The following is a 17,968-nucleotide window of genomic DNA, read 5'->3' as shown; positions in this document are numbered from 1 at the left end:
AAAGAAAAGAAATTGACCATTTTCTGGCAAAAATGTCATCTAAAAATGAAGTCCATCCATTCATCCATTTTCTACACCGCTTTTGCTCATTTAGGTCTTGGGTGTGACGGAGTCTATCCCAGCTGACTTTAGGGGATGTTATATATATATATATATATATATATATATATATATATTATTTTTTTTTTGGGTGACGACAAAGTTTTCGAACTTGGACACAAGGTCAATTTTACATAGATGTATTTGTCTTTGACCTTGATGAATTTGAAATAGTGCTGAATCAACCTCAACCTTCCCCTTTGCAGCCCGAAAGCAGCCCGGCCAAATGAGAATCCTCTCGATGCTCCAGTGGGGACACTCCGGGCCTGACTGCAGTTATTAAAATGTCTTGCTTTTGAGGGAAGGGCAAGCCACCAAAGGAAGGATGTGATGTCTTCTCCCTCCCCTTTCAACAAACTGGTTTCGCAAAAGCATCAGTAAAATCAACTCATGTTAATGAGTGGAAGAGCACGTTTGCTTTCATCTATTTACTTTTATTTGATCAAAACATGGCAGTTTTGTTGATACTCCAATCCTCTCAGGATATACAGAGTGTGCTGGACTGCCAATGTGGGGATTTTGTCTCAAATTCAATTTAAAGACAATACAAGGAAATAGGAAGCGCCCTGTGCAGATCCCGGGCTTCCAGAAGTTTCCCAGTCAAACAAACGGGAAAGCTGAGTTGAGAAGCTAACTAAATACTCAATTAAAACCTGGAGAAAAACAACTGGAACTTAGACAAAAAAGTATGGCTGAAGGTAAGACAAACATTTGATCACAAATAACAGATTGATTGTGTGATGACTGAGAAAAGTGGCGGTTGAATGTGACAATCAAGAAAGAGAAGCAGAATATTCCCTTATCAGGTTGTGTGAATGTTTCCAATGACTATTAAATCATTTCCCTGTGTGTTTCCACACGATGATTTGATTTTACAGCAATACCATTGCGAGAAAAGAAGCAGAAAACTCTACCTCGATCTGATGGGTGTGGTCGGACTAACTTTGACGGTATGCTTATGTCTATCTTACCCCTCCTCATTACGATTATTGTGATTCCCAAGAGGATCAATGAATGGCTTTCTGTTGTCTTGATTATGAAATACAGCAAACTTTTTGATTGTCGGGCCACAATGGGTCCTAAAATTTGACAGATGGGGCCGGACCAGGAGCAGATGGATGGAGTGTTTTGGTAACCTGACCTCATCGGAGAAAAAAATACATTTAATTTGAAATGATAGTGAACAAAAGCATTACAACAATATATGTCGTTGAAAACCCACAGTATTTAGAAAATAAAACATGAACAAGGTTTATTCATTTCATTTTTTTCAAGTTCGGCGGGCCGGATTAAAACATTTATCAGGCCGCGTGTGACCCCCGGGCCCCAGTTTGCCCTCGACTGGTCTGGCCAAAATATTATGACCACTTTCACAATTTAATGTGCCCTGATTCAAGAGCAAATATTTAGCTTTTTACCGTGGAAATTTGAGTCACAATCTGAGCGGTATCAAAATAACAAAATGTTATTATAGCTGTTGTTTGCCGTGGTCTAACTGTTCTGGAGCACACTGAGCTGTGTCATAAAATGGTATTTGGACTTTCAAGTGGTCATAATGAGATTATTTATCTAGATCGTTTGCAGTAATGTGTGTGAAAGTTCCCAGTTATTAATGTCCAAGGATTCAATTCTGCCTTTGTGTCATACTTTTTTGACCCAATTCTTTAGTTGCAGTTAGGATGCAGATATACATGGGACAACATTCACATTCAGACCTCAATGACCAAAAAACACTTAAATTTATAGTCAAGCTTAAAGGGGACGTCAATCCCCCCAAAAAATGTTGCAATAAAATGTTCTATGTGCCTTCACTAGTCTAAACATGTCGTCCTTATAAATATTGTGTTGGTGGATTATGTGTTAAGCAGCCAAAATCCACCCATTTGTAGCCATCTCAGGGGGCGGCCATTTTGTCACTTCTGACGACTGAAAATGACTCCTACAGTTGCTCAGGGCTCAGGTAACGACCAATCACTAGTGACGGGAAAATGAAGCTTCAACTCTGCTCCATGAACCAGTTGTCGTAATTTTGGTCTCCTCTAGATGGCACTCTCTGTTCAACATTGGGCTGAAAGCACACTGACTTGCCATTTTTTGAAACCCTTTATTTAAACCAAAACTGCCATCCAGAGGAGTCAAAAAATACAACAACTGGTTCATGAAACATCTTAACGCTTCATTTTCCCATTCCTACCAATCACGTCTCACCTGTTTTTTGAAGCTGAACCATTTTTTGGTGGCTACCTATGCTCAGAGCAACAGTGATGTCATATTCAGATGACAGAAGTGACAAGACGGCTATGAAAGTGGTGGATTTTACTGCTCAACTCATATTCCGCAAATGCAATATTAATCAGAAGGCCATGTTTCAATATGTCGTACGTAGAACATTTTCTTGTAAAGAGAATTTTGGGGTTGACTTTCCCTTTAACTCATTTACTGCCATTGACGACTAAAGACGTCAAAGATCCTTTTTTTTTGTTGTTTAACTCGTCTGGTAGAGAATGAGTCAATTAATGAATTTAGATCTTCTTTTCAGCTGTGGATCTATCTGGAGGCCTGAGAATAGTCCTCGTGGGGAAGACTGGATCAGGGAAGAGTGCGACTGGAAACACCATACTTGGCAGAGCTGCTTTCAGAGAGGATCCGAGCCCGGTGTCAGTGACCAAACACTGTGAGACACAGAGCGGGGAAGTGGATGGCACCGCAGTGCAGGTCATTGACACGCCAGGCCTGTTTGACACGGCCATCACGGAAGAAGAATTAAAGTCAAGGATAGAGGAATGTGTCAAGATGTCGGTGCCCGGCCCTCACGCCTTCCTACTCGTGATCAGGCTCGGAGTGAGGTTCACCGAGGAGGAGCGAAATGCTGTGAAGTGGATCCAGGATAACTTTGGCGATGATGCATCCATGTACACCATCATGCTATTCACATGCAAAGACCAGGCCAAAGCTGACAATGCCCTAAAGGAGTGCAAAGAGCTGCGAAGACTCTCCATCACGTTCGGACGCCGATATCACGCCTTCAACAACAATGACGCCGATGATCGAGTCCAGGTCAAAGATCTCGTTACTATGATCAAGGAAATGATACAAGACAACGGCGGAAAGCACTACACAAACGAAATGTATGAAAAAGCCCAGAGGAAGCTCAGAGAGGAAGAGGAACGGAAGAAACAAGAGGAGGAAGAGAAGAAGGAGGAGGAGAGAAAAATGTGGGATGCGGAGAGGGAGAGGCAGGCGAAAGAGAGGGAAAAGAAGAAAAAGTCAAAAAGAAAGAACATCTGGGTGGCTTCGGCGGCTGCTGTGGTGCTGGTGTTGGCTGGCATGGTTATCGCGGTGGGCGCTGACACCACAGTAGCGCTGGCGCTTGGAGCACCGACTCTCCTCTTGGGAGTGTTATGTGGCTTAGTTGCTCTTTGGTTTTGGAAAGGAATTAGATGCAAAGCTAAATCTGATGTTCCAGTATAGATGGAGGTCAGTGCCAAGGACATGATGCACTATATTCAGCACACATTTTTTGTTTTGACTGAAAATCTGTGAATTATGTTATTTTTGCCATATTCTATTTACAGAATTAAACAATTTTCAGAGAACTATACAGCGACCCCGGGATATGAATTCTCATTTAAATAATGAACGGTTTGCTTCTTGCTGCCTTTTTGTTTGTATTTTTCCCCTTCAAAATGCATTTGAAACGCACATTATACTTGAATAGAAGATTTTAAGTAACAATGTGAATCTTGATAAATAAAACACTTTCCAGCAGCATATTTATTTTAGTGTGAGAACTTGCTAAATAATCATTTTAGTCATATCCTTTATTCGAACAGTCATGTGCTGTCTGTATAGTTAGAAACATTACAAGCTCTCCCCTTAAGGAAATGAAAGACAATGGGTAATGTCTGTATACCAGCATTTGTATTTAAGAGAGGAAACATACTGAGGAGTAACCTCACGTGACAGTTCACTAAAACACATGAGAATGCAGAGGGAAAAAGTATATTATTGAGAGAGAGACAACTGAGATCTTGCGGATTATTGTGTAAATAATGTCAATCAGTGCACACTAATTGACCACACAATTCTAGCTAAACCTGTCCATCCAATGATAGCCAAGAGAAGCTTCTACTAAGATAATATTGTTGATGTTTTTGGTATTTTTATTTTTATTTTAATTTTAATTTTAATTTTAATTTTAATTTTTATTTTTATTTTTATTTTTATTTTTTATTTTTATTTTTATTTTTATTTTTATTTTTATTTTTATTTTTATTTTTACTTTTATTTATTTTATTTTATTTTATTTTTATTGTTATTTTTATTTTTAGTTTTATTCATTTTTTTATTTTAACTTTTATTGTTTATTTTATTTTATTTTTAGTCTTATTTTTAGTTTTAGTTTTAGTTTTAGTTTTCTCACACTTTCAGGTGAAAATTGTAAACATCCCTTGCAGCACATTATCAATTCAATTTTTAAAACCCAGGAAAAGAAAATCAAAATTGCTCAACACAAAAGCGCAAAGAAATGACATCATTTGCAGCCGTCATTGGGATTTTCTTCTGGAACATGCGCCTCGAACAAAGCGCCATTGTGTAGTCATTTGTGGCATAACTATCTGCGTGTGAGTATTAAGTATGCAGTATGACACACTGCAGCCCTCCTACACTCCTCTATACGAGCGATGCGCAAACAAGCTGGACAGTCATAAGAGAAGAGTGAAAGACTTTGTGAGGACACAAACATTTCACACCATCAACACTGGTAAGAGTCTCGGTCCTTGCATTTACTACATTCATAAGCGAAAAAAACATTGTCCTGCTAATTTTTATTGCGCAGCCTAGATCTACAGAATCATAATCAAAACAAAAATGTGTAATTTTTGACTGAATGATTTAGAAATTACGAGCTGTGTTTGCAGGTTATGTTATACATTGCTATGACGCATTTTATAATTTTGACATTTTGTGTACACCTGCCGACCGAGTCGCTTCAGTCCTCACGTGATTTCTGAAAGGAAATGGAATTTTGAAGTTGACAAGTTCAATTTTCAATGTGCAAAAAACATGTCATCTCTGCAGATCACTGACGTGAAGAAGTGGACTCATCTGGGTGGCATATGACAACCACACATTTTTCCAGAACTTCTTCTTCCTGGGGAGTTTTGTATGACAAGTTCTTTTTAAGTGAGACTTTCGGCTTTTTCAAGCAAGCATGGCATCGACGAGTCTTCAGCTGCTGGGCTTGGTGTTAGCGGTGCTAGGCTGGGTGTGTGGAATACTGGTGTGTGCCGCCCCTCTGTGGCGCGTGTCCGCCTTCGTGGGTGGGGAGTTGGTGATTGCTCAGGTGATGTGGGAAGGACTGTGGATGAACTGCCTGTCTCAGACCACAGGTCAGATCCAGTGTAAGACGTACGACTCAACACTGGCCCTGCCCACGTCCACTCAAGCCGCCCGGAGCATCACAGTCCTCTCTCTACTCCTCTGCATTCTGGCCCTCCTACTTGGGGTGATGGGGGCCAAGTGCACCCACTGCCTGGGTGACACGAACCAAGACTCCAAGGCGCGGCTGAGCAGGCTAGCAGGGGCGCTTTTCATGGTGGCCGGCTTGGCCTTCTTGATTCCCATTTGTTGGACTGCCTATGCAGTAATCAGAGACTTTTATGATTTGAATGTTGCCGCACCTCTCAAGAGGGAGCTGGGACCGGCGCTCTATCTGGGCTGGGTGGCTTGTGTGCTCCTGCTGCTAGGGGGCGCTCTCTTGCACGTTGGTTCTTCTCCAAAAGGAGGCGTAACTTTGCCTGTTGGAAGAGCAGCAAAAGACAATCCACATTCAGGAGCGGCGGGAGAAGCAAAGCCACAAGAAAAAGCTTTTGTGTAAGATCTGTTGGATTTTATTGGATGTGTCAACTGATTGGATTTTCCTAGTTCTGTTTAAGTTAAACGCAAGTGTTGTTTTACATAAACAACGTATGAATCAAATCAGGAAAAAGAAACTCAGATTTATCAATGGATGTTTTTATTTGAGTGAGTGGGGGTGTTCAATGCTGTGAAGTTTGCTAATGTGTGCGACATACATTTGTTAAATTTCACTCAGGCTCTGTCTGTGGTGACTTGAGTGGGTGGTGAGCACACAGAGGGCTAGTGTATATTGTCAAGTGTAGGTGTGGTGTTTGGTCGTGCGCATGTGCATGTATAAATGAGCTAGTAAGGAGACAGAGTTCTGTTCTTGTTTATTTGTGAATTTTTATTCTGGTAAAGTAGCTGAGTTGTCAAGATTATTTCAAATTGTTGTTTTACACTCATTTTTTTTGACGATTCATTTTTTTTCTTAAATTCTAGAATTTCTTTTTTTTTGGTGTATTTCAAATGTTTTACTTACTGTCATTATTAGCACAATGAAAGTGTTATTTACCAATGTAATTTTAGAACTCTAAATCTGTTTGATAGAAGCAAACTTGGTTATTTTCATGTTTGGTATTAAGTTTAATAAATGTTTTTGGTTGACAAAAATAATCTAATATAAAATAATATCATACTAAGGGGACAGTTACATTGTTTAGTAGTTCATTGCAAATGTTTTTCTATTCGTTACTACGCACTAATGTTTAGCTATCAATGTCACCTGTATACGCAAGATTCCTTTACCAATTTAAAATCCAGTTTGAATGTTATTTGGACATGTATATTGTAAAGAATTACTGTGTTTTTTTTTCATTTGGTATTTGTATATCAAGGATTATACAAATAAATGCAGAGTTGTGTGAATCCTTAGTGGTTCTCAAATTCTTTCATGAAAAACATTCTGCAGTTATACGGTCAGCTTCCATGTTTTTAATATGTAATATGTTTCCACAGTGTTGACACATAAAAACAAGCTGTCAAACATAAATACAAAACATATGACACATATGAATTTATAAATCATAGGAAATAATGAATGACTGCAATTAGTTAGAGCCGCCACACGAGGGCAGCAGACTCTAAAGCTGTGCTTTCCAATCAAAGGCGATGCATGACCTTGCATCATGACCGCAATTACCTCTCCGCGGGCCACTCCGGTTTATTTATTTTATTATTATTATTATTATTATTATTATTATTTTGCTAAAAAATATTTCATTTTGAAAAGTGGCCGGCTTCTCTCCGTTACATCAGACTCTTGACGTATGTCAAGATGCTAATTTTCTCGATCGCAGGGCGATAATATTAAATACCCAATCTAAAAAAAAAAACGTGTAAAGAAAAAAAAACGGTTTCCGGTCTCTAATTTTGAGTCTTGCACTTTTAATATGATGATAGGTGATGGCGCAGACCTCCTCCTGTTCTAAGATTCTAAGACGGGCTTTTGCTGGTGTAAAATCAGAATTAACCTTTACACGAAGGACATTTTTACACTAAGCCATCAAAACACTCCATTTAACGGATGCCTGGCTTGTGAGTACGGGTGGAGGATATCTAACAATGCAAAGCTCAAGGTCTAAGGTATATAACGCCTGATTATATGGTTCGAGGAGTCCGCTTAAAGAGACATTTCCCGCAAATGGAAGCCCACGGCAGCGCGGAGGACTTGTCTCTTTAAGAGGCCACAAGAGCGTGGCGTGTGGGAAAAGTGGCGTGTGTGTTCAGCGAGGTCTTTGGCACCACTGTCAAGGGGCGTGTTGGTAGCTCCGGCGTCCACGCAGTCAATTGGTTGCTCCTCCTCTCTGGATTTTCAGCTGCTTCCTGGATCTGTGCACATTGTGGCAATGTACCGTGCGCACACGCACGCACGCTCTCCGCTTCCATAAATATGTGACTACCGGAGTGTGCGCGGTACATCTGGAGCCAAAGTGCACGCCTCTTACCGGAATGTTTGCGGATTAAGGAGGTTATCTGGTCTGCGGACGCACAACTAGCCTTCTTCTCCCGCTGCCAGTGTTAGCGCGGAGCTCATATAGGCGAACTGACCGGGAAAGCGGCCTCTGCTGTAGCTGCACCGCGCGACGGCACAGGACCCAGCCATGGCCGAGAAACGGATGTCGCGGTGGTATTTCGGCGGCTTGGCGTCCTGTGGAGCCGCCTGCTGCACGCATCCTCTGGATCTCCTCAAGGTGAGGGGTTGTAACGCTAGGTGACCCCCCTCTTCCCAGTGAGGTGTCGAGGGGTGCAGGCCCGAAACACACCGTGCAGCTGTTTTTAACAACACTCGTGATTTGCAGTCATTCGTCAATATGTAGTTGCCTCATTTGATGCTGTAGTTTCTGTCATCGTGCACGTGGAAAGATTTCAGCCAAACGTGTAGTGCACGTGGTCGTATTATTATTATTATTATTAATATTAATATAGATATAATTATTAATAATTGTATATATAATTATTGTTGATAATTCTATACGTATTAATATTTTTATTAATAATAATAATAAAAAGAATAATGATGCAAGATCGGAATTCTCAAAATGGCATAGGAAAATAAACCTTGATTAATTCTACATGAAATGCATTGCTTTCTCATGGCAAGCGGGTAAGTGATTACGTCCCTGTGTCATTATTAAGTGGACCTGTAGTGTGGCAAATCTGCTCTTATCAACCTAATGCAGTGTTTGTGTGTTTTGCTCTTTTTGTGAGACGACCTCTAGGTAGATAGGAGTTTTATCATTAGTGCTTTAATGATTGCTCCAGGTTACCTATTAGTGCCTATGCTGCTTGGGTGAACTTCTGCATAGACTCATACCAGATAGCTAACATGCACTTGAATGACATGACTCCATCACGTGACCTTGTCAGCACTGACTGGCCTCTGGGGGCACCATGTGGTGTGTAATTATTGACAGGAGGCCAGTAATCACAAAAGTTTCGTGAAGAGGCATCTTCTGATCACCAATCTTTTGACTGGATTATGTTCTGTTTGACTTTGGAACACCATGAAGAGACATTCTGAATGCTGCATTATACATTCAGTTATTTTATTCAGTTTTCTTGTGCAAGTAACGTTTTTCTTTTTTTTCAACTATTGCACATTTTTATTCACACAGTTGAAGTTCTGAAGGCAGTCGCATTTGCACATTATAACTGGGCGAGCCAGAAGAATAAGCGTTTAAACCAAATTTGCTTCATCAACAGTTACTTGCGTAATGTCTGGCCAACTTTTTTTTTCGGCATTCCTCCAAAGAACACAGGCTTCTTCTCACTTTGCTGACTTCTGAAAACCAATCAGGACAGTCGGCTTGCAGCTGGGAGAGGCGGGGGCATTTAAAGAGACAATGGCTTCGTGCAGCATGTTAAAGGTTCTTCCGAGATAATGACAATTAGTTGAGAGGGTAAAACTAACAGGAAATTTTCTCTGTCGCCGCTGTTCTGCGAGTGTTCCTGTTACGACATTTGTGACATGCGTTTCATTTGGTGTATATTTGGGTTGACTATTTGAGTTATAGCCCTTGGGAGTAATGTGTCTCGGCTGCTCAAAGTAAATATACACTTCACGGGAGAAATACTATCAAGCTAGTTATCTCGACTTGAATGAGCACCACATGCTGTGTGCTGCCATTATGAATGAACGAATGCGACATAAAGACACATGCACACGTTTTAGAAAAGAAGCATTTTATTTTATTATTATTTTATTTTTACAATATTTCTATTGTGCCCTTTATTTGTCATCTCTCCACAAATAATATTTAAAAATAAACAACAACAAAAAAAAAACAACCTACACCTTCCCGTGCAAATGACAACCCACTAGCTCTTTTGAAAAGAGTCAACCCACTGTCAATGATTGAAAAGAGTTAGTGGGTTGTCATTACCATCTGTCGGTTTATATTAAAGAAAAAAAAAAAGTGTATCGGAATAGAGGAGGTGAAATGATTTGAAGATGGGTGAGATGAATACAGTTTTGGTCAAAGACGGATTGAAACAATCCTGCTTGAAAGACTCAGCGGCTCTCAAACAGAAATTCCAGTTGGGGCAGAGTACAAAGGCCACATTGTGAAATTGCTGACCCCCCTCATGACATCTTCTGTTTAGAAAACCGTGATGTTGCTGGGAAGCTGTCACAACATTCTTTTTATTAGGAACGCTAGTTTGCTCAAGACATGATGGCGGCAAATGACTTGCGATCATTGAAAGCTCCTCAATCTCAGAAAATTAACTAGATATTTGGGATAAAACCTTTTCATATGCTTGTTATAAAATCCAACAGGCAGGAGAGGAGAAAAAATATTATGTTAAGTGATGTTGTGAAACTTGCAGAGTTAGCATTTTGCAAAACAAAAACAAAAAAAAATCACTGGTCTGCTTCCTCTCAAACAACAAGAACTAACATTTCGTTCCACTTCTTACTGTATTGTCATGGTTTCCCTCTCAAATATAAAATGCATCAAGTTGTTTTTCATGTCATGTTCCTCGATTGCCCCCCCCCCCCCCCCCCCTTTTTTCAGTCTGCTCAGAGTCTCGGCCTACTGCCGGTATGCAAATGAGCCAGTGTAAGGTTTCTACAACTCGTTCATAGTGGTTTGTGTCGTGACATAATTGCTGATAACATGATAAAAAAAAAAACAGGATTTCATATTTTCCATGAAAATCTTGACTTGTTCTATCGACAACCACAACCATGAAATCATTTGTTATATTGCACCGGAGAGCTCTCCAATCTCGTTGTACACTGAGATTGGCAAAAATAATAAAGGGCATTCGGATTCTGAAGATAACCAAATTCTTCTCGAAGCTAAGCCGTAGCCTTTTCTCCTAGTTTTTGTGCGCCCACTTGCCCGTCATGTGTCACAGCACAGGGAGAGACCACTATTCGCTCCCTCCCACAGACTGAGCACTAATTATCTGTACGTGCAGACCCCTAAAGAAAGCCCCGCCTACACCCAACTTCTGCAATCGGGCAGATGTCTTGCACTCGCATCTTGGCTCTTGTCCCAAACCTCAAAATGTAACCAAGACTTTGTTGAATAAATAAATAAACAAATAAAATCATTTCACACACTAGACAGAATTCTGAATGATCATCTAATTGACTCTTTGTTTTTCATGCCCTTTTTTTCGGCAAAGTTCACTTTCAAAAGGAAAAAAAAAAAACAACAAAAACGCAAGGTTTTCAATAGCGCTCAGTAGTGATGGGTAAATGAAGCTTCAAATGTGCTTCATGAACCAGTTGTAGTATTTTTGGACTCCTGTAGATGGCACTCTCTATTCAACATTGAGCTGAAAGCAGACTGACTTGCTATTTTTTTTAAACCCTATAGTTAAACCTATGGTGCCATCTAGAGGACGCAAAAATACAACAACTGGTTCATGAAGCATATTTGAAGCTTCATTTTCCCATCACTAGCACTCAGTCAATCAAAAAAAAGAGTGTCATCAAGCTGGGGAATTTTCCAGAGAGCGCAGCCAAGACGTGTCTCACGAAAGTGAAAGAGCTTTAGCATTGCATTTCAACCCAATCATGCTCTGTGTTGTTTGCAGGTGCACCTACAAACACAGCAGGAGGTCAAGAAGAGGATGTTTGGGATGGCTGTTCATGTGGTGAAGAACAATGGGGTGCTTGCGCTTTACAACGGCCTTTCTGCTTCCCTTTGCAGACAGGTACAGGATGTGCATGTGATTGTCAACCATTTCCTTGGTGTCACGGCGAACCAAACTCATTTAATTAATGACTAACCACTTAGCAGCTACTTCATTATCTCCACTTGCAAAAGCTGAAGTGGTCCAGTGCAGCCACTCTGTTCGCCATAATAACCACTTGCCGACTCAGGATAATGCATGAACACCTTCACTGTGACCTCAAACGTGGAAAATATGTCTCTTGTTTCAAGGCAGAATCCAAATAAATATAATCTTTTTGCGATGGCACTATCCGATTTCCAAATTTATATTTTAGTTATCGTTGATTTAAGCTAAAACAACATTGTAGCTCTTGTTTAGCTAAGACTATGATGATGATTTTTACAGCTAAGTGACATATTCGTAATTACAGTAAAAAAAGAAAAATACCCCCCCCCCCAAAAAAAATATATATCTAATGAGTGAAAAGTAATTTTGTAGATGATGAAAAATTTCCTGTAAATCAAAAAATAAAGTGGCGAAACATAAAATGTCAATAAACGCAAATATGTTTTGAACATGCTGTATTTGACATAAGAAAAAGTCTCATGGCTCACCACTAAACAGAATTTTCACAAAAATGCATACAGAGGTCAATTACGTACCTTATGCCATCTTGTGGAAGAGGGCATTGATGCAGTATAGGATGAGACATTATTGTGATAAATAAATTGTTTTGAAGTGAAATTGAATATTTCCTGGTGCATACCCAATGGTCTTTAATTGCACACTAATTTGCCACTGTGCATTCAAAAAGAATTATCTTCCCTAACATTACTTCTTCCAGTCTTTTGTCCCATGTACCGCTTTCAAATATTTTACATTTTTTTATTTGACATCACTTAACTAACAATCGTGCAAAAAGTTTGTTGTTGCTCAAAGTAGTGATGGGAAAATGAAGCTTCAAATTTGCCTCATGAACCAGTTGTTGTATTTTTGTGTCCTCTAGATGGCGCTGTTGATTTAAATAAAGAATTAAAAAAAAATGGCAAGTCAGTGTGCTTTCAGCTCAATGTTGAACAGAGAGTGCCATCTACAGGAGACCTAAAATACTACAACTGGTTCACGAAGCACATTTGAAGCTTCATTTACCCATCACTAGCTCAAAGGTCTCGTTTCTTATCATCTCTTTCTCAGATGTCGTATTCGCTGACAAGATTTGCCATCTATGAGACCGTAAGGGACGTGATTGGAAACAAAAGCCAGGGCCCCATGCCTTTCTACCAAAAAGTCTTGTTGGGAGCTTTTGGAGGTCCGTACACACCCACCCACGTGGAAACCCGCCCAAATGCGAGAATAAAGTAACAATATTTGTGCTTGCATAGGTTTCACTGGAGGCTTTGTTGGCACGCCAGCAGACATGGTGAATGTCAGGTAACGTTCCAAAAACACGCTTCGCTTTCAAGTAATGTTAGACCGTTCATGTATATGTATTTTTTTTTCCCCAGGATGCAAAATGACATGAAACTGCCAGCGGAACTGAGGAGAAAGTAAGTGCCGCACCCAAATCACCCTGAAATCACCTTAATTTTAAACCGCGATTAAAAAACGTGCACCTCAACGTGTTTTTAGCTACAAACATGCCATTGATGGGCTCTTCAGAGTCTTCAGAGAAGGTAACGCCTGCATTATGTACTACGACTGCAAAATCAAATCTTGTCTCTTCTGACCTCTGCGCTGCCCCGCAGAGGGTGTGAGGAAGCTGTTCTCAGGAGCGACCATGGCGTCCAGCAGAGGAGCCTTGGTCACTGTGGGACAGGCAAGTATCGTTACCGACAGTCAAATGTATGCCGTCCCTTCGGCGTGTTTCACTTTTAAATATCTTTTCATTGTTGTGTTAAATTAATTGCAACAAAACGTGAAAAAATGTTTTACGAGGCACATTGAAAGCTATTGAAAATGAGTACTCATCCGTTAATACACTTAATGAATTGAAGTCATTTCAAGACACATGAATGCACTATTGTGAAATCAATATTTGAAATGAATTGAGAAGTGGGTGAAATGGGTCCATTTAAATATTAATGAAGCATGCATGGGATAATTACTTAGGTGCATTTGTGTGCCTTTGAGTGCACGTTCATATGAAACGGTGCTGGCTCTCATTTAAGCAAGACTTGGTTATTCATGGGTGCTTAGTGGTATTCTAGAAGAATAATCGCTGAAGGATCAGATTCAGAATGACCTTTATTTTCATTGTATGAAATTGGAGAGTTTTTTTTTTTTAATTTTAATTTTTTTTTTTTTAATCATATGAGAGTCAAACATTCACATAAGTGATAACTGTTGTAATAGTGACCACTTCGGTCAGCATTAAAAAAATTTAAAAAAAAGCACCGAAAGCACCTACCATATTTTCTGGGGGGAAAAAATAAATAAATAAATAAATATATATATATATATATATATATATATATATATATACACTCTATTCACGCCGCGAGGGAAATTAAATAAAGGTGTGGTTTATTTGACATTTGAGACCCAAGTTAATTAGTTTGTGGTTGTCCTTCTGCATGGCATATGAGGTGTGACACTCAAAGAAATGATGAGTCATTTCATAATTCACATTTTCTCCACCCTTCAGTTGGCATGTTACGACCAGGCCAAGCAGCTTGTGTTGGGAACGGGGATGCTGGGAGATAACATGTTCACGCACTTCCTCTCGAGCTTCATCGCCGTAAGTTGTCAGTGGAACCCATCGCCATGGACTCCATGTGTGTGATTCGTCATTATCCAGTCTTTTCATGTGAAACTTTATGCAGGGAGGTTGCGCAACGTTCCTTTGTCAGCCTCTTGACGTTCTAAAGACGAGACTTATGAACTCAAAAGGAGAGTACACTGTGAGTGCCACTTTGCTCCGCGTTGTCGTCGCTTAATCGTCGAATTGATCTAACCAGTGTCGGTTTGCTTTCAGGGTGTACGACATTGCTTACAAGAAACTGCCAAGTTGGGTCCGATGGCATTTTATAAGGTAGTAAGTGACACGTAACGCGATTCAATTGCATTGTTACTTGACTTATTTTTTTGGGGGTTGTTTTTTTTTTTTCTCCGAGCTGTGCTATACATATAAAGCGATCCGCTTGCATTGCTTCTCAGGGCCTTGTTCCTGCAGGGATCCGCTTGATTCCTCATACAGTGCTCACATTCATCTTCCTGGAGCAACTGAAAAAGAACTTTGGGATTCGCGTCGTCTCTTGATGGCGGAAGTGCGACTGGGCAGAATTGAACCACTCTGCTGTGACCATCAGAAGTGAGGAAGCCACAAATGTCAGATGGTTTGGGCGTGCGGCTTCCTCTTGCGCTACCTCGACCTTATGTCACGGCGTGAAGCTGAGTGTTTGCACATTCTGAGGGATAAATACTGGAACCGGTCATTTTTGATGACAATGAAAATTCAAAGGTGTGGTGTCTTTTTTTTTTTGGAATAGCCAGCTACCCAAAAACGAGACAAACACGTCCTGTATGATTTCAGTTTTGTGATGTGGTTTTAATTGGATCATTTCAAGCCTCAGTTAATAACATTGTATTAAACATGACTGTCTTTATTGTGATTTAAACTAATTCCTAATGCCCTCAATTAGATTTAGATGAATTATGGTGATTCATTAGTGCGTTGTAAGTCCTTTTTGAGGGCAGGTGAAGAATAATTTGCTGAAAATAGACTGCTGTTGAAATAACATATGCCAGGAAAACAAACGTCATATTTGGCTACGATAGTATTGGCACGTGAATAGCAAATGCATTGTTAACAAATACAGCTCAAGTTAATTTGTCTAGTCTGTTTCATGAGTGCATATTATTCATTCCCATCAGTACTGACCAAATGGCCTTCAGTCATTTCACCGACAATTGTTGGTATATAATGTTACAACTGGAAATCAAGTAGAAATTTATCAAGCTTTGTGGCCTCATTTCACCAATCTGCTAATAATTCAGGCTGATGGTTGAGGAGTGGACCAAGTTGTCTCCTTAAAACATCATCTGATATTCTGCAAAGTAGTAATGTTACATCTCCCCATCACCACTGCCCTTACTTTCAATTTAAAAAAATGACTTTTTAATCGAAAACTGGACGAACCGTTAAATGCTTAAGCTGCACCGCAAATGTAGCCTTTGTTTGCTGAATTGAACGCGTGTCAATGTAATGATTTAGGATCCTACAATTTTCGAGAAGGGCGCTCTATCGAAATTATAACCTAAAATTAACAAGCGATGCTACACTTAAACATGTTTTGGAATTGTAAGTGTTGGATGGGTTTTATGTGCCATCAGTGATCACCTGTGGTGATGATGTGTGCATTTGTCTGCCTAGAAGAGAATCCTTGTCATGTTGCCTTACTCTGTGTGTCCACCTGGGGGCAGTAGAGGAGTGGTTGATTGGGTTCAGTCCCTTCATCAGCCTTGCGCTTTCATCCCAGGATATTTTTTTTGTAAAAGCACCAGCTTGACTTGTCCTGAATGTCCTTGATAATGTGACGGACAGATCAGCCTTACCAACACACACCTGTTGCCATGTGTGTCGATTATGCATTTATATTGCAAATAAATGAATAACTTTTTAATAAAAAATAAATAAAGCAGAATGAAAATACATGCGATTCTTTTTATTTTTTTCAGTGTGTTTATTACAGGCTTCAATTTAAGCACAACAGTGCGATGACGTTTTGTTACACCCTCTGGTTTTGTTCCTGAGGTCAGATAACATACAGGATTTGTTGCATATCGTTAAACAGAATGACCATGGATGGACTGTATGTCGGAATTAGCATAATTTGCTGGGTACAATAATTATATTTTTTTTTTGCTAAAAAGATAATTATTAATACAACATAATACACAATTACAAGTAAAATAAAGAATAGTCATATTGTACGCCTATAAATTTACCAGAACAGGTTGAGGTGAGGAAAGAGTGTTATTATTTTAGATTATTTATGTACAAGTAATTTTGCTATAATACACATATATATATACGGTCAATCCGTCATTTTAATCGCACTCCCGTCAGTAAATTTCACCAGTCCAACAATCCCTCTTTTGGTACTTGACCTGGTTTACACCGCCCACCTCTGTCAGTGCCAAGTATGTCAATTCCGGCGAGTGGCTTGCTCGAGTGGTGAAGGAACAAACTGCAATTATGTTTTATTTTTTTCCCCCCAATATGCTGGTTGATTTTCTTCTCTTTTTAAACTAAAATTTTAAACGTTTAGGCTGCTGGGATGTCAAACTCTAGTCCTCGAGGGCCGGTGTCCTGCATGTTTTCCAATCAAACAAGCAGGATAATCATTTCAATCAGGTGAGTTGCACATGGGAGAGATTGAAAGCATGCAGGAAAGCGGCCCTCCACGACTGGATCTTGACACCTTTGGTTTAGACTCTAAACTTTAGAGTGACCGACCAGTTTTTCAAACATGATACAGTACATATTAATAATAGTTCATATCCTGAATTTGTTTTGTTTGTCATTGAATTGCCATATTCTGTGTTGAAGTCATCAGCTGGCGACACCTGAGCCACAAATACACTTGCAAGGACATCATGTGGGAGCAACAATTGCAACGATGACGTGTTTCGAAACAAAAGCTGAATGGCTTGGGATAAAACAGTTTTACAGTTACTGGAACTCCACAAGTATTTGCTTTTATTGTGTTGCCTTTACCTTGTCAAAAAAGATGATTTGGTAGGCTTTTAGGTATTCTCTGATAAACCGGGATATGGGATTGTAACTGGTTGCAGAATAACATCTCAAATAGCCTTGCTTAAATAAGAACGCCAAGCAACAACTTGTGGTGCTCCTTTGAGAACCAGAGCAAATAGTTATGTTGCACCCATGACAATAATGCCGCTGTCATTCTTCCTTCGGCAAAATATGTTACCGTAGTGGTTCTCGAGTTTCTATTCCAAGTATACCACTGACAAAATAATTAGCTATCCAAGATCCAACAACATTAAATTTTAAGGGGCATATTATGCAACAGTAAGTGTTCCTCAAATACAAACAAAAAAATATATATATATTTTCAATCCAGTTTAGCTGGACTTTCTCTTGAGCACAAAAGTGGATGCTTCTACTGACTGGCAAGGTCAACCATGACTGAACAGGATCATTCATAGAAAATGAATGAATAAATGATTAAGTGGAAGGTAGCAAGACCCACACACAATTGCAAGTGAAGGTTTTCCCTGCAGCTCATCGTAAAATCTAATCTTTTTTGAGGGCGGGGGGGGCATTTTAAAAAGTAAATCAAACTGCTCCAAGTATGTTGCAGTGGGACTC

The 17,968-nt window shown here is 39.7% G+C and overlaps 3 protein-coding genes across 3 annotated transcripts; all 3 read left to right on the top strand.

Moving 5' to 3' along the window:
- Positions 1–505: 505 nt before the first annotated feature.
- Positions 506–3,706, top strand: LOC148332536 (GTPase IMAP family member 9-like). The gene is made up of 3 exons (XM_088303101.1): positions 506–797; positions 978–1,049; positions 2,639–3,706. The coding sequence occupies exons 1-3, from the start codon at positions 788–790 to the stop codon at positions 3,568–3,570; spliced, it is 1,014 nt and encodes a 337-aa protein (XP_088159227.1). The 5' UTR covers positions 506–787; the 3' UTR covers positions 3,571–3,706.
- Positions 3,707–5,256: 1,550 nt separating this feature from the next.
- Positions 5,257–6,867, top strand: LOC148332535 (claudin-4-like). The gene has a single exon (XM_088302394.1). It carries the CDS (start codon positions 5,315–5,317, stop codon positions 5,978–5,980), a length of 666 nt encoding a protein of 221 aa, XP_088158520.1. The 5' UTR covers positions 5,257–5,314; the 3' UTR covers positions 5,981–6,867.
- Positions 6,868–7,701: 834 nt separating this feature from the next.
- slc25a10b (solute carrier family 25 member 10b) lies at positions 7,702–16,282 on the top strand. The gene is made up of 11 exons (XM_088303670.1): positions 7,702–8,192; positions 11,551–11,670; positions 12,826–12,940; positions 13,014–13,062; positions 13,137–13,178; positions 13,261–13,304; positions 13,377–13,447; positions 14,276–14,368; positions 14,454–14,531; positions 14,606–14,662; positions 14,788–16,282. The coding sequence occupies exons 1-11, from the start codon at positions 8,103–8,105 to the stop codon at positions 14,887–14,889; spliced, it is 861 nt and encodes a 286-aa protein (XP_088159796.1). The 5' UTR covers positions 7,702–8,102; the 3' UTR covers positions 14,890–16,282.
- The last annotated feature ends 1,686 nt before the right edge of the window (positions 16,283–17,968 follow it).

This window comes from Idiotropiscis lumnitzeri, chromosome 8 (assembly GCF_059441095.1).
Source record: "Idiotropiscis lumnitzeri isolate Australia: NSW breed Sydney's pygmy pipehorse chromosome 8, RoL_Ilum_1.0, whole genome shotgun sequence".
Classification (NCBI taxonomy): domain Eukaryota; kingdom Metazoa; phylum Chordata; class Actinopteri; order Syngnathiformes; family Syngnathidae; genus Idiotropiscis; species Idiotropiscis lumnitzeri.
The sequence above is the reverse complement of the archived record's forward strand: the minus strand, read 5'-3'. Positions and strand labels throughout refer to the sequence as shown.

What these genes read in the sequence shown, in the direction of transcription:
- LOC148332535 (XM_088302394.1), top strand. Translation starts at nt 5,315, where the DNA reads ATGGCATCGACGAGTCTTCAGCTGCTGGGCTTGGTGTTAGCGGTGCTA.
- LOC148332536 (XM_088303101.1), top strand. An exon ending in TGGTCGGACTAACTTTGACG is followed by an intron (nt 1,050 to 2,638) that starts GTATGCTTATGT and finishes TCTTCTTTTCAG; the next exon opens with CTGTGGATCTATCTGGAGGC.
- slc25a10b (XM_088303670.1), top strand. Translation starts at nt 8,103, where the DNA reads ATGGCCGAGAAACGGATGTCGCGGTGGTATTTCGGCGGCTTGGCGTCC. An exon ending in ATCCTCTGGATCTCCTCAAG is followed by an intron (nt 8,193 to 11,550) that starts GTGAGGGGTTGT and finishes TGTTGTTTGCAG; the next exon opens with GTGCACCTACAAACACAGCA. An exon ending in CTGCTTCCCTTTGCAGACAG is followed by an intron (nt 11,671 to 12,825) that starts GTACAGGATGTG and finishes TCTCTTTCTCAG; the next exon opens with ATGTCGTATTCGCTGACAAG.